The sequence below is a fragment of the Rhinolophus hipposideros genome (assembly GCF_964194185.1).
Source record: "Rhinolophus hipposideros genome assembly, chromosome: 19".
Taxonomy (NCBI): Eukaryota; Metazoa; Chordata; class Mammalia; order Chiroptera; family Rhinolophidae; genus Rhinolophus; species Rhinolophus hipposideros.
The window spans coordinates 41,876,657-41,898,750 of NC_138065.1; the positions used below are offsets into that span (position 1 = coordinate 41,876,657).

The 22,094-nt window shown below is 44.3% G+C and overlaps 2 protein-coding genes across 2 annotated transcripts in view; one reads left to right on the forward strand and one right to left on the reverse strand.

The window, feature by feature from the left end:
- Nucleotides 1-6,551, forward strand: part of NMNAT2 (nicotinamide nucleotide adenylyltransferase 2) — a 113,642-nt gene extending 107,091 nt beyond the window's left edge. Inside the window, exons 9-11 of the mRNA XM_081025074.1 lie at nucleotides 1,477-1,578; nucleotides 1,716-1,783; nucleotides 2,426-6,551. Coding sequence (XP_080881200.1) covers nucleotides 1,477-1,578; nucleotides 1,716-1,783; nucleotides 2,426-2,528 — 273 coding nt within the window. The 3' untranslated portion in view covers nucleotides 2,529-6,551. The remainder of the gene's footprint in view (nucleotides 1-1,476; nucleotides 1,579-1,715; nucleotides 1,784-2,425) is intronic.
- A 3,222-nt stretch (nucleotides 6,552-9,773) lies between these two features.
- The window catches only part of LAMC2 (laminin subunit gamma 2), a 52,686-nt gene continuing 40,365 nt past the window's right edge, over nucleotides 9,774-22,094 (reverse strand). The window contains exons 15-23 of the mRNA XM_081025673.1: nucleotides 20,889-20,968; nucleotides 19,652-19,801; nucleotides 18,992-19,136; nucleotides 17,866-18,015; nucleotides 17,224-17,338; nucleotides 16,051-16,250; nucleotides 14,283-14,441; nucleotides 14,092-14,191; nucleotides 9,774-11,553 (exon numbers count right to left, since the gene is read on the reverse strand). Coding sequence (XP_080881799.1) covers nucleotides 11,300-11,553; nucleotides 14,092-14,191; nucleotides 14,283-14,441; nucleotides 16,051-16,250; nucleotides 17,224-17,338; nucleotides 17,866-18,015; nucleotides 18,992-19,136; nucleotides 19,652-19,801; nucleotides 20,889-20,968 — 1,353 coding nt within the window. The 3' untranslated portion in view covers nucleotides 9,774-11,299. The remainder of the gene's footprint in view (nucleotides 11,554-14,091; nucleotides 14,192-14,282; nucleotides 14,442-16,050; nucleotides 16,251-17,223; nucleotides 17,339-17,865; nucleotides 18,016-18,991; nucleotides 19,137-19,651; nucleotides 19,802-20,888; nucleotides 20,969-22,094) is intronic.

Below are 22,094 nucleotides of genomic sequence, written 5' to 3' on the forward strand. Positions count from 1 at the left end.
TGGAATTCTGCTGGTACAGAAATCCTCTGATAGAGAAGTAGCGTCCACCATGTCCATAATGTCTGTGTCACTGGTTTGGAGAATTCTGAGGAAAAACCTGGGTCCCTTGCCACCAGAGCTGGTCTTGCTCAATGAGCTACACTGCTTAGAAGCAGCCTGCCCCCCCACCCCACTGCTCTCCCCATCTGGGATCCTTAATTGGCAAGATCTAAACAGTAATATGCCCAGGCTAGATCCAAGTCTATTAAGTGCCATTGCTTTCAGGCTCTTTGAAAATAAAAATTGGCATGAGTTTCCGGAAAGCAGCTTGGTAATATGTCTCAAGAGCTGGAAATATGTCCAGTTCATATCCTTTCATCTAATTATTTTACTTCCTATCCTAAGGAACTAATCAGAGACGTGGTACAAGATTTATGTACAAAGCTCTTCAACAAAGTGTTACGTTTAACTGCAAAACATCAGAAGTCACTGTACACTTTCTATAATACAAGATTGGTTTAATATATCATGCTATCCCAGTACAGTCAGACAATGAAATACATTGTTAAAACTTAATATTTTCCAATAACGTTTATGATGTGAGAAAATGCTCACAATACAATGCTAACATGGTGGGGGGGGGGATGCAGGTAAAATGATTCGTTTTTCAGTTTAACCCAAGTATGGATATGTACATTTATTTGTAGAGAGGGAAACCCTGGTCAGAAATATACTACGGTTATATTAGTGGTTATCTGGATGGTATGGCTGTCATCGATTTCTTTTTCTGAGTTTCCCAAGTTTGCATTGTCTATAATCAGAAAAAATAAGACTGTTATTTTTTTTTTTGAAATGAAAAGGTATCATCTCTCATTGTGGCAGCAAGCTTCTATCAGAGACTGATCTCAGAAGTAACCTGTAATACTCTCCCTCCTGTCACTGCCTCTGCTCACACTGATACAGCCACACCCTTCCCACCCTGCTGCCCCCAAGGCCCACAGCAGCTTTGACGAGGATGAGCAGGGGAGCCTTCCATCCCCTCTCAGTCGTCCAGCTAGGGGCTGGGGTTTGCTTGCTGGGCAGTGGGATCTGTGTCTCCCACGAGGCTGTCTGCCAGTAAGGACGATGTGCCATTATTCGCCATCCTCTCAGCACTGTGGGCTCAACAGGAGCCTCAGGAATGAGAGCGTTCTTGCCCAGACATGTAGGAGCACACTTAGCCATTTAGCCTCGAGGTACTTATTAAGCGTCTTTTGTGTGCCAGGCAAAGTTCTCCCTCATGCCTCTGACACTTTTAAGGGTGGTTACTTGAAGGAGCTGACTGATGGGGCTGAAAAGGCAAGTTTAGGACTAAAGCTGGGGTTCCACGTGGAAGGTAGCTCCACCCTGCTAAGCAGTTGCTGGGTAGGAGTTTGGAGTCATGGTCTCACAAAAGGCGCTCTCTCTCTCTCTCTCTCTCTCTCTCTCTCTCTCTCTCTCTCTCTCTCTCTCCTTCAGATGGAGGTGATTGTTGGGGACTTTGGGATCGTGGTGGTGCCCCGGGATGCAGCTGACACAGACCGAATCATGAATCACTCCTCAATACTACGCAAATACAGAGTGAGTTCTCCGTGTCCCTGCTGGCGTAGCTCTGTGACGTGGCCCTCCTCGGCGAGGCCTGGGGGCTGCAGGAGTGAGGACACACAAGGAGGTCAGTGTGAGGGGCAGGCAGCCCACTCTCTCTGTTCTCTCCCCAGAACAACATCATGGTGGTGAAGGATGACATCAACCATCCCATGTCCATTGTCAGCTCAACCAAGAGCAGGTACGTTGGACTCACCATGTGAGTAGAGAATGGGAAGCAGCCAGACCAAGGCTAGAGCAAAACTGTGCAGAAACCAAAGGGAACCACTGGAGCCCTTTCGTACCTGTTGGTGCTTTCCCTTCACAGACCCCCAGGGCTTGTGAGAAGGGCCTCAGAGAAGGCTTCCTCTTCCCTATCAGGATCCGTAGGAAGGAAAGGAAGTGGTCCATCCTAAGAACCCCAGTGAGACTCATTTTCAGGAGACCATGGTGTAGAGCAACACAAAGGAATGAAATGAGAATAGCTAACACATTAAAACGCATACTGTGGGCTTGGCCCCTTCTAAGTGCTTTTCACGACTCCTTTAATCCTTTCCTCAACTGAGATATTACCCTCATTTTACAGAAGAGAAAACTGAACAACAGATGGGCTTAAATTACTTGCCCAAAGTCCCTCAGCTAGAAAGTGGCAGAGCCAGGATGAAACGGAGTCCCCAGGATGGGGCAAGAGGGCGTTTCCTAATAGGGATTCCATTTACTTAACCTAAGCGAAGGCTGGTGATGGGGTGTTGGGTCAACCCTTTCCCTGAAAGAGAGTGGGCAGGCCAGTCCTGCTTGGCTTCTGGGACTGATGTCTATCTGATTCCTGCCTCTTCTCATCCAGGCTGGCCCTGCAGCATGGGGACGGCCATGTCGTGGACTACCTGTCCCAGCCAGTCATCGACTACATTCTCAAGAGCCAGCTGTACATCAACGCCTCGGGCTAGCAGCCACACAGCCTCTGCTCCACTCTCCCCTCGTCCTCTGCCAACACACTGGCCCCTCCAGTCTCTGTCAGTCCCCCTGTTTCTCTCCTGCCTCTCTGTTCTCCCTTCGCTGACTCAACCCCCCACAGTGTGGGGGGTCGGCAGAGAACCACAGCATACCCTCTTCCACAGTCATCTTTGGACAAACTTTCCTCTAGGCTCTGGGTTGGGGGTGGGTGAGGGAATAGGGGTGGGAGTTGGGGGAAGTGCTGTCCTCGGAGATGTGCTGGTGTCCATCTCTCAGCATGCTCTAGCGAGCGGCTCTGGTGCCCATCCTCCCAGCATGCTCTGGGGAGGCGGCTCTGGCTCTCGCCTTCCCAGCATGCCCTTTACCACAAAGGGCTAGTTTTCTTTCTTTCTCTTCTGTTTTTTCTCTTTTTGTTTTGTTTTTTTTATTGTTGTTGTTCACTCCTCATAGAACTTGGATGAACTCCGTGTCCGTGATTCTTTATGTTTGTAGTCTTGATGCATTCCTGTGGAATTACTTCCCTTTGACAGAATACTGTAACCAGCATCAGCACTCAGTACGCTGCGTGAGGGCCACACCCAATAAAGAAGGTCAAGCCACCTCCACTTTGCCAACACCCCCCACCCCCGTACCTACTCACCCTCTGCCCCCCACACAGCAGTAGCACCAGTCTGGGGTCAGGAGTGAGACTTTCAAGTTCTGAAACCTGGGAGGCAAGTCTGGAAATAGTAGGGTTTCTTAGAAGACTCTGCGTCCATTTCTTTAGTTTTGAAAGACCATTTTCCTGAGACTCTGGGCCTATGCTCACGCAGAGCCAGTCCATTCCCATTTCCTGGTGGCATCTGAACAGTTGCTTATTTCGGTTGTGACTGATGGCACAGTGTAGGTTTCCTGCCAGCCCAGTTATTTCCAAGGATCCTTCAGATTGCCATCCAAGCCGTTGGAGGCCACACTTAGCCACATTTCCGCATCTGAGAAGAGTCACATATGCAAGGCCAAATCCTCATAATGCAGTCATTTCTGAGATAAAACATGCTCGGAATTCACCCATCCCTAGAGACCTCTGCTAATTGCAATTATTTATTGCCCGTTTGTCTGGGAAATGTCTCTGTCATCAGTCCAGATGACCTATGAGAAAGCAATTTATTGCCCTGATGGGAATTGATGATTCTCACCCACTCCAACTGTAACACAGGTGGTGCCTGACGTCAATTCCTTCTTGAGAAGCAGTGCCTCGGCCTTGTTTCTGGGGTTGGTCTTATCTCCTGCCTTGCCCAGCCACGACTGCTACCATTTGAGGAAATCTGCCCAATAGGGGAGTGGGTTCACAGCACAGAGATCAGAGGGGCATCAAGAGCCGCTGAACTGTTCCACTCCTTTTCTCCCTAATTTCCCACCTTCCTCTTCTGTCCCTGGAAACGGTATTGACAGACTCTTCTAGTTGTTCAGGCCTCATGCATGTGCTGCTGGAGAGCCAAAAGGAAATTATTCTCCTGTGCTCTGTGTCTCTCATCCAGTCTCTGGCTCTTGGGTTTCCGGTTGTCTTTGAGGAATGGTTCCTGAGCAGCAGGATAATTTTATGAAAACCTAGTACCAGCTATGGTCCAGGAGGGGTTGGGTGAGAGCTGTCACCAGGGACAACGGTCTTCTCCACACACTTCATATCTACAATATCGATAGCATTTAGGGAAAGGAACAGGATTCAACAGAAGAGTGTGGTAGAGTAGCTTCCAGGAAGGCGTTATACTTCTTGGGTTAAAGAAATAATCTACAGAGGAATGAGGGAAGATCCTATTCCAGATCTCAGTGTTTGGCTAAGGAGCATGGAAGCATAAATGAAAAGAATTTGAAAGATTAGTTGATCTAACGTTCTCCTTTAAAAAGATGAGGCAGCAGATATCCACTGAATTAAATGGCTGGTCCAAGGTCAGACAGCAAGTATAGGGTCTGGTAAAAAGATATTGTTTCCCTGATGAGGTCATCACACCACCTGGCCTCTGCCCCTCCAGTTCCTATGAAACTGACCGAGTGGATACTACACTTCTCAGCCTTTACCTGGCATCTTTCTCTTAAATATGTCTGACCCAGGTACTCCCTCTATATGGCTTTGTATGTGCCAGTCCTGGGGGAGAAAGTGATGGTGAGGAAGGCCAAGCTAAGTTTCCCTTAGAAATCAAGCAATCTCAGCAGCTTGGAGGAAATCCCAGACAGTGACCCTCTGAATCCAAGAAAGGATTGCTTTGTGGAGGGCTAAGAAAGACCCAGAATGCTCAAGATGACATTAGTGCTGGAGAAAGACAGACAGAAGAGCCTTTGTCTGGGCAAAACAGTTGTAAGTCAGCAAGTGAAACAAAGGGAAACAGGGAGCTGCGTTCCATGGGGGACAGGGCTTTCTCAAGAGTATGGAGTTTCTGGATAGAGTTTATTATGAGGCTCCCTCTGAGCAGATGCGAGAAAGACAAGGTGTCTTTAGTGTCTTTGGTCCACTCTGTTACTCTGCTGGACTCTGGTCAAACGCCATTTAGTCCACAACCCATGAGAGGGAACCGGGCTGGCTCTATGTGCTGTGTGGGGGCAGGAAGGCCTGTAGAAAGGGAGAGAAGATGAACTAAGGAGAAGAACAGGGGCAATGGAAGTAGATTTCTAGGAATGAAAAGGGGCAGGTCCTCTCTTGGTGGACCACAGCGACCGTGTTACAATAGTTTTCCTTTAATAGGAGCAAAAGTGAATCCCCTTTTGGGTGGAATTGTCTATTCCCCACCTTGCCCCATGGAGGTCAAAGGCCCTCTCTCAGTCCAGGGCAGGACATTGTGCTGTGATCCAGTCAAGGTCAACACCAGAAAGATGATGCAGTTTGAAGTAGTGCCCCAGATGCCAGCAGGCTGACTTCTAGGCCCTGACTTCCCTCCTTCCTACAAAGGCCAACCCAAGGCTGGCATGGCTCAGAGATTATGAGAAAGGCATGGCCTGGCATGATTGAGTCAAGAGGGGTCTGCAGCCACATTTTTCTGCCTTCCATAAAAAGGGTCCCTCCTATTTTTCTGGAAGTGGCTGATGTGAATAAGAACAGTCAGGAGGGCAACGCTTTGTATCAAGGACTATCTACTCAAGGAATGCCCCTCTGGGAGGGAAGCGGTCTAGTTGCTACCTGGTACCTCATTCTCCACCCCCCCATGCCAACCCCAGGCAGCCTCTGGGTCCTTGCTTTCACTTACCTTGAATGTACATGGGAACAGGGGAGGGAAGTCTCTTACTGAAGTGCCTGAAACCCAGAGCTAGAGCTTCTTGAGACATTGCTCTTCCTGTCTCAGATTGGCCTACCTTTCCCCAGCATTATCTAGTCTCATGCTCCAGCTTCTCAAAAAGAATAAAAGAACTTGCTGTTCTCATTAAGTAGAAAGCGAGACTCAGTCATCAATCTACAGCAAAAGGCAGAGAATTACAGGGAGAAGCGACTTGTGTTTAACAGCCTAAATCTATTCTCCCAAACTACAAACACCCCCCCCCCCCCACACACACACACACTTTAGGGGATGAAGAGAGAGAAACATCTTCTATTTTATTCATCAAAAGAGTAATGCAAAACTAAATTGGTGGAATATGAAACGCTCACGATCTCTCCCAAGGAAGACAGACAGAGGAGATGGGAAGGATGGAAACGGACCAATTTTGTAGCTCATCCAATTAGGACACCTTAGGAATAGCATTGTGGTAGTGACAAAGATGCTGTCAGATTCATCCAGTCTGCACCTTCCTCTAGTTTCTCACTAAACTCAACTCTTCACATGGTTTCTTTGTTGTGCAAATTTGGAGTGTCCTATTAGCTTGCTCAGGTTCATTAAGAACGAGTTACACTCTTTGCCTCCTTCAATCCCAGGGCCCAGAACTCAAGGATTGGCATGGGGAGGGGAAACTTTCTTTGAATCACTTTTTGGTCACTGAATCTGCCATGTTAAGAGGAAGATTTGCTTTATGGAAACCAACTCAATAAAAACTGCATTCAAGTTGCGACACCATTTCACAGTGAAATATTTTGAGTACAATTTTCTTGCTTCGAGTAGTCACGGACAAAAGTTTTATCAACAAAATGTTTCAATTATGTTAATAAATAAGACAATGCTACTAGAGTCTCGTATTTTGGTCTAGAATCTTCTCTGCTATTGTAGAATTAATCACTTTTTCTTCATATTCTTATTTGACAGGAACCAACAGTTGTAAAAAATGTTCTTAGAGCAGAAGATTTTCTGCCTGATTCGGCTGATGGGACATGTCTAATAGGAAAGTATATACAACCACACCCAAAGATCATAAACAAGGAAGAATAATTAGTGATTTTGTTAATTGTGCGTAAACTTTCTCAGTTAATGAAAACTCAAATCTTAGATCCCACCGAATCTGCATAGTCTGGTCTTGGTTAGCTTTGGCTCCTTAATGAAATTAGTTCTTTATGAAATGAAAATATATTTCTTAAAATTAAAAACTCGAATAACTTACTTTTGGGTAAAAGATCTTAAGACAGAAATTGTTCAACTCAATACTTTGTTTTGGCAATGTAAAAAAGCAAAAAAAAAAAAAAAAGAATAATTTGTTAATTGTTCAATCCTGCCATGACTCTTAGTTCTTATTTCATTTTTAGTTGTGACATATGTTACATTTTGGTTTACGTCTAGATGCTGATTGTCATGAGCTAATGTCAGTCATGATTCAGAAGGTGACATAGCAATTTCCTGTGAGGCCAGCTCATTTAAGGCTTAGCTACTTGTTAGACGTGTTGTTTTTTTTTAATCATTTTAGTTCTTAGTATTTTTGCTTTTTTAAGATTGAGATTAGTTGGCTTCATGGATATCCATGTGGGTTTGGGGGCACAGGTTCATGGTGCTTGGTATGTCTTGTAAATTGATGACGTGTACTTATGTTTGCCATTTTGGTCAAAAAGCTAAACACAATTTTTTCTCTGTCCTGAAAGTACATAACGATGAGGCCTTGTTTAAAATAAGGTATAAACACTGGTTTAATACGCTAACTTTCACTAACTTATAAAATATATATACTACATATGAATTAACATACATGGACATACACCTTTCTTCCCTTATGACCCATAAGTAAGCTTCAGGTCTTGGGAAATTCCTAGGAAGTTCTGTGCAGCCTATAGTATAAAGAAAGCAAAGAAAAATATCTACTCTCTGCTTTCCAGGTGGGAAAACTGAACCACAGCAAGAATCCATAACATTCCCATGCCTATGCAAAACATTAAAAGAAGACACGATAAACATATCACGCTGGTCCTTGAGACTTGTTCCAAACATTGGACATTACTGAGTATCTTCTTACCCTTTTCTCCAGCCTCCCAAGAGCACTGAAAGGAAACCACATCCTGGAATAAGATCAGAAATACATCTGTTAAGAAATTATAGTTTATGGGCAGTTTCATCTCTACCCCCATCTCCAAACAGAAATCCCCAGGAGTCAAAGTGGATGATGATGTTTGTAATCACCTAACAGTGGCACAATTAATCAGAAAACTCTCAGAGAAGAAGTATAAGAAAATTTTAACTACAAATTATGAATCCTGACAAGAAATCAGAAGGAAAGCTCCTTTAATGTGGCAGGGTGAGGTTAAGACTAGTAACAGAGGCTAATTCCTGGGTAGGCTATCTCTAAGTCACGTGCCCTTTTTCTCTTCTTAGGGACAACTTGTCAGAACCTCAGAAATGAAGGAATCATTTCTACACCAAGGAAGTCATGAGTCACTTTTCCATTCCCCATCTCTTCTCAGAGATCATCTCCCATTCATCAGGGAAAACATTCTATAAATTGAACAATCTATTCCACTGAGGAATCCTTTTATGATTGCAGGTACCTTGGTTATTAACTAATGGGGCACCTCACTAAGTTCCCCAGAATATGTGCTGCCTAACTGTATACTCAGTGGACACAGATACTGTGTTTCCCTGAAAATAAGACCTAGCTGGATCATCAGCTGTAATGCGTCTTTTGGAGCAAAAATTAATATAAGACCCAGTCTTATTTTAATGTAATATATGACTGGGTCTTTAATATGATATAATATATAATATAATATAATATAATATAATATAATATAATATAATATAATATAATATAATACAATATAATTATAGCACCCGGTCTTACATAATGTAAGATTGGGTCTTATATTAATTTTTGCTCCAAAAGATCCATTAGAGCTGATGGTCCGGTTTGGTCTTATTTTCAGGGGAAATGGTAGCCAAGCACTAACGGTGTATTCTTCTTCCCTTTCATGGTGTAGAATTGTCACTGACAAGTGGCGTCCTTCTAAGGGACCACACTTCCCAGACCCCCTTGCAAGTTAGATGTGGCCATAATACCGGGTTCTAGACCATGGAACATGAGAGAATAATGTACAGCCCCTCCCAGGCCTGGCCCACAGAAACCCTCCGGGCATCTTCCTCTTCCATATCTTTGTCCCGTTCCACCACCTGGAATGGAGATGATTGCCAGGGTAACCTTAAAAGTCACATGTTGTAAATGGCAGGGTCTCCGAATGACTACGTGGAGGACCACCCTGCCAGCTTTCTCCCCATCTAGCATGGCATAGGAGCCAGAAAAAAAAAGTCTATTGTGTCTGAGTTATGCACGTTTTGAGGTCTACATGATATCATAGTTATTCAAATCAAACACAAAATTTTCTGGGCACACTTGTTAATTACAGCAAGAGACTTGCGGAATATGTGATTGAGTATGTCAAGACAGGATTACAAATTCACTTCCACAGAAGGTAAAGCAAAGTAATCAGTCCTGTCAGAAGTTGGGGGGGGTCAATGTGGACAGAGGCAGAATACTTTCCTCAGCCACTTGGGTAGATAGCCAGCTCAGGATCTTAATTTATTAACTTTCAATTTATCAAAAGGCATGGATGATATGCCACAGACTATTGATTTTACCTTTATTTTATAGCTGATGGAAAAAAGACCCCCCCCAAAAAATTATTCTAACCCCTAGGCTGCTCAGGTTGTTCCAGAAATCAATCTTGCTTCATGCTTAGGATACAGCACCAGTTAAATCTCATAAAGTACCCTCATGGTTGGAAAGAGCCAAACAAGACACTCAGAAAAAGGAATGAAGGATGTTAACTCTAGAACTCATTGCTCTTTCTGTGGCATTTTAGTTTCCATTGCTTTGGTACCTCCACTTTAGGCTTAGAGTTTAATAAATTAGAAACTGACCACAGGCATCTAAGAATTGTTCTTTATTTAAAATACGTCCATGAAAAGCCAAGGAAATACAGAGGTGAGGCAGCACGCATGTCTTCCTAGCTGAGGTGGAAGTACCTCTGTTTTTTTCCAGCAATTCCCACTGGTGTTATCATGACTCAAGTCTGTTGCAATTAGTAGTGGAAAGGAGCCGAGTGACAGCTGGAATGCAAGGACATGTGCACAACCCAGAGCCATCTCAGCTTTGCCAAAATCCAAGTACCCCCATGGGAGCTTCTTGCAACATTTTCTGTTGAGAAAAGAGGTTGCAAACCCAGGGTTTATTGCAATAAACACCACTTGTGATAAATAAGATTCATAAGTTTAAATTTATTTTTGTAATGTTTGTCTTCCTCACTAGACGATCAACTCTATGAGGGCAGAGACTATGTCACCACTGTGCCCCAGCCCCTGGCACACAGTAGGTACTCAATAAATATTTGATGAAAGGATGGATAAATGGATGGATGGATGGATGGATGGATGGATGGATGGATGGATGGATGGATGGAAGGATGGATGGAAGGATGGATGGAAGGATGGATGAATGGAAGGATGGATTCTACCCAGCTCAAGTGTGAGTAGGAACATTGTCTGCTATAGGGAGAGAATGAGATAAAACACATAGGTGATGTAATTTTTAATGTTTGAAAGTGGGATTGAATTCGGACTCATAAATCTGCTAGATAATTATGTACTTCTTTCAAGGCCCGAACTACATTTTTCTATCACTTTGAAACCCAAAAGTAAATACCTTCCCAGTGTTTGCTTTGCTGGTAGGAGATGCTGATAGGATGATGTCATGGCACCATCAGGAGAAAGGATGTAATTCCCAGGCCCAGAAGAACTTGAAGGTAGCTGGGCCCCAGCAGGCACCATTGCTCCAAATGGGCCAGCTTTATGCCCCTTACTCCATCACTGCTCACTTCTTCCAGCTTGAAAGTGGAGTAGGTGTTTATGTATCGGATGGTAAGCTGAAGGAACTCTGATCAACCAGAGCATTGGATACCATGAGGCAATAGTATTTCACTGGCCACAGTAATGACAGGACTTCACTTTCTGTTCTGACATTAGGAAGAATTTTATGCGTGAGTACAAGTCAAAAGAATTTTTCCTTTGGTCACATTATGCAAAGAATGAGCTGAGTATAACGCAGCAGCCTTTGTCCATACTCCAGGACGCAATTTACGACTATTCTGAGGCAAACATCTGCCCGTACAGTTTGTCCTTCCATCCAGTCTACCCTGTGGGGTCCAGACCCTTGATCTGTGTGATACTCAATGCTATTTGCCTCATTGCCCAGCGTCAGGAAGCAAATGGTATCACATGGGTGTGTGAAGACATTTATCTGGCCAAGGTCTCAGGGATGGGATCAGGTTCAGCTGACCTGAGCATGCCTAGTCAACATGTTCCAATGTCCCCGTCCCACCCCCCCCCCACCTGAGATGGCTCCTGAGCCCTGAGGCCGGTATCCTAAGAACCTCCATTGAGAAATCTCTAGGGCAGCTTCACTGTTGCTCCAGGGCCTGAGTGTTGTAGCAGCCTGGGGGCAGGTTGTCCCTGATGTTCTCCAAGTTCTTCACATCAGCCAGAATCCCATCGATGCTCGTCTCCAGCATATGGAGGTGGCCCTTCTGCTGACGTGCCCTCTCTTCTAGCTCTGACATCAAGGGCCGCAGCTGGCTGTGGATCTGGGTCTTGGCTCGGAAAAGCTTCTGCTCCAATAAGATGAGCCCGTCTTCATCCACACTGCCAGGTTGGCCTAGTTTAGAGGATGAGAAAGGCGTTAACAGAGATGAGCGTGTGGTTAGATCTCCTTCATCCTACGTGGGCCCTTCTGGACCCTTAACTAATTCCTGTTTCCACCTGCCCAGCGCAAAGGGCATGCCGCTGCATTTTTTTATTTTTTTTTATTTTTTATTATTTTATTTATTTATTTATTTTTATTTTTATTTTTTTTTTGCCGCTGCATTTTTAAAGGCTTATTTTAAATGAGAAGTAAGCAAGAAAATAATTCTGAGTGCACTGGCCTAGTTACTGTGTGGTGAACAGCCCAGTTCAAGCCTCTGAGCTCAATGAAGCGATACAAAGCTGGGATTTCTCCTCTCATGTAAGGTCAACATCTATGCTCTGAAAAGATAAAGGCTAGAGGTCTTAGGGGATTGAGTATTGTCTGAGGTGTCTGCCCAACACAGTTCACTGGGATCAGAATCAGTCCTAAATGATCCTTTCTGAGCCACCCTTAGGCAATATCTTGCTGTTGGCCATTGGAAGACCTTTAGAAACTGGCCGGCTTGCAGGCTTTATCGAGGCCAAGGTATGCTGTGCTATTTGGCAAATGGATTCCAGCTGTTAGGAAATGATGCAAGATTTCATTGTGGCTGGTAACAGTGGGAACCGAGCTAGCTATTAGTTTATTTCCAATATGAAATGTAGTCACATTTGTTCAGGTGTGCTTTACCCATAAATGACCTAAAACTAATGTCAGGATAAAGGGCACCTGGCCAGATTCATTTAGTTTGTACAGGTGTGAGTGGCCCTTGGTCAATTCAAACTCAAGGGAAGGTTGCCTCGCATACATATTTAAGCTGAGCAGCAGCATTTGACTGCATGGGATTATTATACCCAGAGTGATTAAAGTGTCATTGTTCCAGGACGGAGCAAATGGAATAGAAACAGCACCGTATCAAAAATGTTGATCCAATGGCTCAGTCCGTCACTGGGGGGCAGGGCAGAATTCAAGAATTGAGGGGCCTATGACCTGCAGAGAAGGTTAAGTAAACTTGCGGACAAAATAGCCACATTTATGGGGAGGCAGCATGGGCTATTCCAAAACAGCAGGAACCCTGGAGCCAGGGGAGACCTCAACCTGAGTCCTGCCTCCACAATTTACTGTGTGATCTGCGGGCTATTATTAACCTCCCTGAGTCTCAGTGTATTCCTCTGTGAAACAAAACAATAATAAAACCCACCTCATCGGACTTTAAAAATACTTAGATGATATCACACCACGGACACACCTGGCATCCTGCCTGGCACACAGTAAATGTTTAATAGTTCCCATCTACCCTTCTCTCCCTATTCTTTCATTTTCTCTTTAAACGCCTTATTGGTGTCATTATCTTTTTCAAAACACTAAACAAAGCTGTTAAAATCTCAACTGGGGAGTATTTTTTTTCCCCTTAGAGGGTATTTTATTCTTTGGGGCTCATTGGCTCCCAAAGCAGACCCATTAGTATAACAACACAGACAACATTGGTCTCTCAGGATGACGATAATACCCCACAGAAAAATCAGGTCTTATTGTCACTCTACTGAACTGAGAAAGCAGAATCAAGCCATTTCCTGAACGCTGCTGGAGTCTATGACCAAATCCATAATCCAGTGTTTGCTGTAGTCCAAGCCCAATCAAACAGGCCACAGAATGCTCTGACATCAGTTCTACCTGAATCCAGAACTATAATTCAAATCAGTTTTCTTTTTGGATGAATTCTGTGGGACAACCTGAGCTGTTGCCACACTGGACAATCAAATCTATTTTATCCTAAAATGTTGTAGTATCTCATGGACCTACCACCTTCCCACTTCTTCTGGGTAATCTACCAGGTGGCTCAAGTTTCCACAACTGGTTACGTCAAAATACAGCTGTGGTTTGGGGAGGGACTAAGCAGAATCAACAAGTGACCTTGACTTCCCAGACTGGGAGATTCTCCCCCCTCACCACTTCTACTACCTCAGAGCAGGCTTCCTCATCTCTCGCCTCAATTACTTCAACAGTCTCCTACGCGGTCTCACTCTGCCTTTTACCTAGCCCACCTTCAAGCTCTCCTCTACACAGCCATCCCGTGGTCATTCTGAAACAGACGGTGATGATGTTTTTCCTCTGCTTAAAGCTGTCTACTAGCTCCTCAGAATCAAGGCTAGAATCCTTAGCAAAACTGTCAAGCTGTCCGGGTTCTCTTTAGCTGTGAAGTTCAAATTCGCAACTTACTTTGTCATCTGTGGGACATTATTAACCTCTCTGAGCCTCAATATACTTCCCTAAATACATGCAGCTCTTTGACCTACAGACTTTCACTTCCAAGGGCAACAGGTACTCAGGGACCCATCTTCAAGATGATAAAACAGAGTCCAGAAAATGTAAAGTAACCTGCCTGAAGTGTCTGGGCCTGGAAACAAAGCAGACTTCCTGCTACCCTTAAAAAAAAGTGAAGACCCCCATGCACCGGGGTTAGGTCTGGTTAGTGTTTTGAGAGAAGCCCTGGAGCATGGGTTGGATGGTGGTGGGTGCTCCGTGTACCTATTAGGTGCAGGATGCTGTCCAATGCGTTGAGTGTGTCTTGGATCGTAACTCCAGCATTTCTGGCTCTGTCGTCAACTTTTTGGGCTTCTGTAATTACCTGAGGAAAAAGAAATACAAACTCATCTTGAAAGAGCGTTTCCCACAATGAAGTTGAAAGGCGTCTCCCATGGAAAGCAACAGGAACTCACCATCTGCACCGCGTCCTCATCTGTGTCAAACTCCTGCTCCTTCCTTGCCAGTTCTCCTTCCACTTCCCTCATTTCACTCTTCAGACTGGCCAGTCCCTTCTCCATGGCCAAGGCTCCATCTGCTGTGACATTGGCTTCCAAGTTCAGATTTCCTATCTCCTGGGAGAAGAAAAGAAGCCAGGGACGGAAGGAGAGAGGGGGTGAGGCACAAAAACATTCCAAAGACAACTGCAGAACAAATACAGCTGCAGCCGGGCCCTGATGGAGTAAGTTAGATGAACAAGGGGAGAGTCAGATTTGGGGACACACCCTTCCCCACGCTCTGCCTCCAACAAGTTAGTTTGGGGGTATGTCTCTGGGGGCAAGGAGGGTCAGCAGTGAGACACTGCTTCCCTCACAGGTCAGTGCTCACCAAGCGGTGAACACAGTACGAACCGGTTGAGAAAAGCCAGAGGGTGAGAGACTCATCTCATTCTCTGTCCTGTTTCTTTGCTGCCACCGTCTTTTTTGAATGACTTTATTTCCTGAGACAGATGAGTTTGGGGTGCAGAGAATGAATGGGCTACAGCTTTGATTTTTGTTTTCATTAGAACAAATCATCACTATCTTTATCCATAGTTATTATTAAGCACCCAATTGCAGATGTCTCTGCGCCAGAAACCATCGAAAGAGAAGCACATGAAACTGGTCTCTCTCCTCAAGGGACCTAAAATTAGCAATGATTTTGGCAAGACACCAAGTGGCCCAAGAGGGATGCCAGACAGTCCAGATCTCAAACCCAGTTCCCTCTGGGTTTTCCAGAGTTGCATAAGCTTTCCAGAAGTCATGGTTAAGTAAGGACTACGAATCTCTCTTCCATCTGAGAAGCATTCCTTCTACTGGAGCGTTTTACATAGGGGCTTTAGTGTAAATAGTCTGCCTCTCCTCATTACACCGAATGCTCCTGGAAGGGCGGTTCTCATCTCCATATCCTCAGCACCAAGCACAGTGCTGGCCCACGGAGGAAGGAAAGAGAAAAATGAATAAGTGGAGCTTAGCCATAGCACACAGGGACAAGGGATCTAGAATGCCACGATTTCATAATCTTGAATCAAAACATCGATGACAGTTGTTACAAGCTGAGTTGTGCCCCCCTCGCCCCAAATCCTACCCCCAGTACCTCACAGGGTGACCTTACTTGGATAGAAGCTTGTTGCAGATGTAATTAGTTAAAGTAAGGTCATACTGCAGTAGGGTGGGCCCCTGATCCAATGTGACTGGTGTCCTTCTAAGAAGAGCTGGAGACACCAGGGAGAAGAACCCCAAAGGGTTGACAGGCAGAGATGGTGTTATGCTGCAGCAAAGCCAGGAATGCTAAGGATTGACAGCCACCACCAGAGGTTAGAAATGTTTCTACCCAGAGTCTCGGCTGACATTTAGACTTCCAGCCTCCAGAACTGTGGGAGAATAAATTTCTGTTGTTTTAGGCCATGTAGTTGGCGGTACTTTGTTATAGCAGCTCTAGAATATGATAGTCTGTATAAAAAAACCAGTCTTGGATGGTTCTAGTGATGGAGTTGTCCAAAAAGGGAGCTGAAAATAAGGCGTTCTAGCACTCAGTCAATGATGGCTCTGGGAATCAATCAATAAAAGGGGTGCCCAAGTGGATCTGGGGCCACCTTGGACCACAACAGCCCTGTGGGTCAAAATGACTCCAGTGCTCTCTCATTCCACGCTACCCTTGTGTTTGGAGCTGCTCGTGCCAACCTGCATCTCGATGTCCCTTTACCTGTTCTATCTTGCCGGTGATCTCCAGGGCCTCCCTGGCTGTGTTCTTTGCCCCCTGGGCATCAGCAGAAGCACCGCCCAGGGCCGCTTCCGCTTGCCTGGTCTTGTCACTGGCATCTGCAACCTTCTGGGTGATGTAGGAGAGTCTCTTCATGGCCTCTTCAGCTTCTGCTTTTCTGTCTTCAACCTGCAGGTCAAACTCTGAAATGAAGATAAGAAAACATCGCTGTGAAGATGAAAACGAACTTACATAGCTAACTTGCAAAGACTGATGAAAGCGGCTGGAGTTTGAAGAAAAATTCCAGAGTGTTATTACAGCCTGGGAATAAGAGTGTGGGAAGTTGTGGCTATTACTCTTTCTTATCCAGGAGAAAGCATCTTAAAGGAGGCCTTGAAAGAGCCATACTTAGTCCTTTGCTTAGGAGAACCGACAATCAGTCTGCCCTGGGTCCCCACCATTGCAACAGTCGTAATACCCAAAAGGTAATCAGAAGCAGGTGAAATCTTTGAAGCCCAAAGTTTCAAGCCAGAACCTTTCACACTAAACTGCCGATGAAGTAGTTCATGGCTGGATGGAATGGGCAGAGAGGGACTTTCTGTGAAGAAAATACCAAGATTTGAGGAATGTTTCTTTTTGTTCTTTAGTGAAGAAGCCTGAAACTTTAGCCAAATCTATACAAGGCGCAAATCAAAATTTCCTGGGGTCTGGATGCTGTGATAAAACTTGCTCCATCATCAGCGCAAAGCAACTTCATTGGTTCTATGTAGGACCCCAAAAAAAAGGGTCCTACAGTACCAAAAAAAAGGAACAATAATTTATGGTAATGGGATACTGCATCTGCGAGGGACCTAAAAGATCACTTGGTTCAACTTTCTCTCTTTAAAGAGGAGAAAATTGGGGTCTGGAAAGGCTGTGTAACTGGCCTATGGTGACATGGCCAGGTCAGCCTGGTCACATGACCCAGCAGAGATCAGAACTCAAGCCTTCTGCCATCTAGTTCAGTTCTATCCATTACGTCAAATATCAATGCAATTTTTCTTTCGAGAGTTATTTTTTAAGCATCTATTAATACCCCAATGTACCTATCACTTAGATATATGAAGCATCAAAATAAACCAAAGTCATGCTTATACCTTTAAAATACTCAAGTGACCCGAACCACGAAACACTCACCTCTGAGGTTCTTTAAGATGTTCTCAACTTCATAAAAAGTGGCATTGCCCATACTTAGTGCTTCTTGGGCTCTGCTCTTAGCCAGGTTGGCACGGGAAAGCAATTGACCTGATTTCTGTAAATAGGCAGATAGAACAAGATTAAATTTAACCTACACGGGGGAAGTGCATTGCTGCCAGCACAATCACTCTGATGTATTTCTCTTCGTGACCACAGAGTGCTGTGATTCACCCAAGAGTCTATGGGTTCTATAGCAAACCTGGGGGAGAGCAAACTTTATAACACGGTGACCCAAAGGATGCCATATAGAGAACAGTTTCAACCTCTAGTCTATTATCAGGGACAAGAATAGTTTGGCAAATCATAATTTCAAACTCTAGATATTTCCTGAAGCCAAGCTAGCAGATAGAGCTCGGCCAAAATTGGACCCAGGAGGTCTGAGTCCTCGTCTCAGATTTGAGGACTGACTCAGTGGGCGGAGCTGAGGAAATCACATCAAGGTCTCTGTAGCTCAGTTACTTCCTCTATAAGCAGCAGTCCCGTGACCTTTAGAGAGTGTTCAGTGGTTCCTCTTGCTATATTTATTCACATGGTAGGCATTCAATACGTGTTTGCTGAGTAAATCAATTAACAAAAGGATACCTGTATCTCAATCTTTCCATTCTGTAAGAGCTGCCGGGTTTCTTCTTCCCAGTTTCCCAGGTTGCTTTGCACCCGCTTGAACTCATCCATATGTTTGGTCACCAGGCTTGAGAGAGAATCAGCTTTTTGTTTGATCCTCTTTGCTTCTACCTGTGAGCCCAAAGAAATGTGACTTTTTGCTCACCAGTTACCACACCAGCCTTCTTAGGACCTGACACTGGTTGAAAACAACAACAATCCAGGCCCAAAGTCTAACAGCAATGAGGCACTGTGCCTTAGGAAAGTCAGGCAGCAGGTCCCTCGGGGATCAAATGGGTGTTTTTTGTGTTTTGTTTCTAATTTGTTTTAAATTGCAGTTGACACACAATATTATATTAGTTTCCAGTGTATATCATAGTGAGTCAACATATATATAGCCCACAAAGTGATCACCTGGTCACCGTACATCGCTATAATGATATTATCGACTCGATTCCCTATGCTGTACATACAGCCTTGTGACTTATTTTATAACTAGAAGTTTGTACTTCTTAATTCCCTTTCTAGCCATCCCACACCCTCAAACAGGTTTTCTGTCTGTTTTTTTTTAAATTATTATTATTTTATGTGTTAGTTAATATATCCATGGGAACATTTTTGTGGGAATCATTGTGAGTGATTTTTGCTGTCGGTAGAAAGCAGAATCTTCTTAATTTAATAAGTCTGGGACTGAAGACAGCAACAATGTCAAAAACATGTGAGAAAAACACATGTGAGAAACATGTGAGAAAAACACAAGTCTGCTGAGTGGCTGAACCTAGAGACGTACTCTAGACTGGACTCAAATGTAAACACCAACTTTTATCTATAATAATTTCCAGCAGTACCCAGAGCTAGGGGAGAGATATAAAATGTTTATCCACTAATAGTAGGTCCAGGATGTGAGCCAAGGCCTTTTCAGAGACCAAGATTGGGGTTAGAGAACAAGGAAATACATAATGAGATGGATAAATGCTCTTCCCAATCTAAGCAGGAAAGGTCAACATGGACACAAAACTGGATGATTGAATGATGTCACAGAACTCCCAAAGCAGAAAGCATTGTGGCCTTGGTTCTGTACATCAACGCACAGGTGAGATGCCCTTACCTGCAAGGACTGATCCTTCACTCCCTGAAGCTGAGACATCGAATTGAGAAGGCGCAGACTGTGCTGGTAAGACCGGTCTGCTTCAATGTCAGTTTGAGTGGCCTCTCTGGACAACTGCTGGGCCAGAGACTTGGTTTTCTCCAATCTGCAGGGGGGTGAGGGGAGGACTTTGGGAATACATTCTTTTTATTAAAAGCAAAAACCCATCCTGTTGTTTTAAAAGTATGCGGTTGGAATTATCAGAAGAACCAAATGAGGGTATCTGTCAGATATGTGTCCTTCTCCATGATCTAAATAGAAGCCTTCCAGTTGGTAGAGGTTGGGTTAGGAAAATTCAGTCCAACTTTCCCAATTCTTGATAACATAAATATATTATTTTTACATCCTCCATGCCACCAGATGGGTTTACTCACATCCTTTAAACACTACAGAGGGTGACTACATCTCCAAGCATGCGATCTCTCAATCAAAACACAAACTTTACTTAGATGAATCAACTTATTCTTCTTCCAGCCTTAAAAGCATCTGGTTTCCCCCAAAGTAACACTCTCATTCTCGTATTGTTAATATATTTTTAAAGAAACGCGGCGCCCCTCGAACTTGGTTTGCATTATACCCTGGGAGAATACATGGGTCGCCTGAGGACCTGTTGAAACATACTTTCCCATAAGCCCTTGCACCATGGAGCCGGTCAGGCTGCCGCTTCCGCCTCCTTCCTGCAGAGCCTTGTGAGCCAATGATAGAGCTTGTTTGGAATAATCTTCGGTTTCCCTTGCTAGTTGCTCCATGTTGCTGGCTGACTCAACATGGCTGAAAGAATTAAAAATAAAGCATTTGAATTTGCATAGCAAGAGCTTCCTTTAGGCCTTTTCTTTAAATGAAGGGAGCAGAGTGAGGGAACAGGTTTGGCTAGAAACGCCAAACAGAATTGACCCAATTAGGCGGAATTAAAGGAACTAGGAAGAAGCAGAGAGTGTTCAGAAGTGGCCTCATGTCATAGAAGTGTTGGCGATCATTCCATTTATGGCATAATCAGAAGTCTGGGGTGGGGAGCAGAGATGGGTGGGAGCAGTATCAGAATGATGAAATATTGCATTTAGAAGTTGTTTTCTTCAGGAAAACAAAAACCTACGTCTTATTTCATCCAGGAACCAGCCCCCTACTCACTTTTGCTGCAACTCTAAACTGGGCCTACCCCTGGGGGGGGAGGGGTGGCGACAAAGCCTGTCTATAAAAGTCCCCCACATGCTTTTGTCCTGGTTCTAAAAAGGGATAAAAACAAGCTCAGGAGCCAGTCCATGCTACAAAAACACAAGCCAGTCCCCTTTGGCTGACTGAATTCCATCTGGGATTAACAGAGCCTGCTAACCGCTGAGTCCTGGGCTCCAAGCAAATTTTTCAACATAGTAGGATTTACAGTCAGGCAAGGACTAAGGAGCTACCTGTTATCAGGCCTCGCAGAGCCAGTTTTCAGGAGGAAGTCCCCCTCTGCAGACTTGGCTCCATAGGCTACCAAAGACTCGTTGCTACTTGTTCTCAGGCTCGGTGTGGGACCTGGGAGTCCCTCAAAGCTGCAGAGTGTTCTTTTCCAAGGGCTGATTCATTTCATGGGGCCCAAGGAATCACATCTGACATACACCAAAGCCATACTATGAGTCATAAAGAAATCTGGGAAAGAAACACCCTGGCCCCTCAGCTCCTGCCAAATGACCATGCCCAGTGGCCACCTACATACGCTAAAAGCCAAGTGGTTAAGAAATGGCTTTGAGAGAGGGATGGCTGCAGAGGAGCCTGGAGCTGATGAATATGCAGCTGGGGGCCTGAACCCCTGCAGTGCTATTCAAGTCTGGCCTTGCAGAAGTGATGTGAAGGAAGAGGGCCCTCCAGTAGTGCTCACCTGTCTGCCAATCGCATGGCCTCCTGAGCCAGACTTTTAAAGCCATTTGGCCCCACGTAGTGCTCAGAGGGAGGGATGTTCTGTGAAAAAGGAAAATGGATTAAGGCTTTGCACTTGTCCATGAAGGCTCAGCAGGCTCTGCATCTGTCCTGTCAGAACCGCGTGTCATTAGCCACACAGCATTCTACACCCTGACACAGCGAGTCCTGAGTCACCAGGACGCTTACAATAAAAAGAAGTATAGACAAGAATAAAGTAGAGATCCATGTTCAAAAAAGTCTGTCTATAGACACAGATGCATTAAAAATACATACGTGTTTATATTTTCATACTGTTTCCCAAAAAATAAGACCTAGCCAGACCATCAACGCTAATGCGTCTTTTGGAGCAAACATTACTATAGTATAATAAGACTATAAAGGTCTTATAGTAAAATAAGACTGGGTCTTATGTAATAATATAATATAATATAATATAATATAATATAATACCAGGTCTTATATTAAGTTTTGCTCCAAAAGACGCATTAGCGTTGATGGTCCGGCTAAGTCTTATTTTCGGGGAAATACGGTATGTATTAAAAGTCCAGTAGAATATAAACCAAGTTTCAATGGTGATTATTTCTTAGTAATGCGATTATAGGGGATTTTTTATTTATTTTCTAAATTTTCTGCAACAAACATAAGAACAAAATCAATTCACATTATTTTTTAAGTCATTTCCTCAGCATAATATCTGATTATCTTCTAATTCCCTTTATTCATCTCCCGCCTCCCCATTTACATTATTGTTACCTTTGCCTTCTTTATTCAAAAACAGAAGAGTGCTCATTCAAATTTCTCCCTCCTACCACACTACAAACTACATCATTAAGAAAATCATACTGGCAACAATTTTTTCCCCCATTTTCAGAACGATGTCCTCCTTCTTTCCTTCCTTCCATCTTTCCTTCCTTCTTTTCTTCCTTCCTTCCTTCCTTCCTTCCTTCCTTCCTTCCTTCCTTCCTTCCTTCCTTCCTCCCTTCCTCCCTTCCTTTTTTCCTTCTTTTCTTTTCATTTGTTCATTTATTCATTCTTTCACACAGCAAACATTTATCACAGCCATACACTGTACTACGGGCTGAGAGTGTAAATATGAACAGAATTAAATTCTGCCCTCTGGGAGCTAACAAGCTAGAAGATGTGCAGAAATAAGGAGAAGAGACAG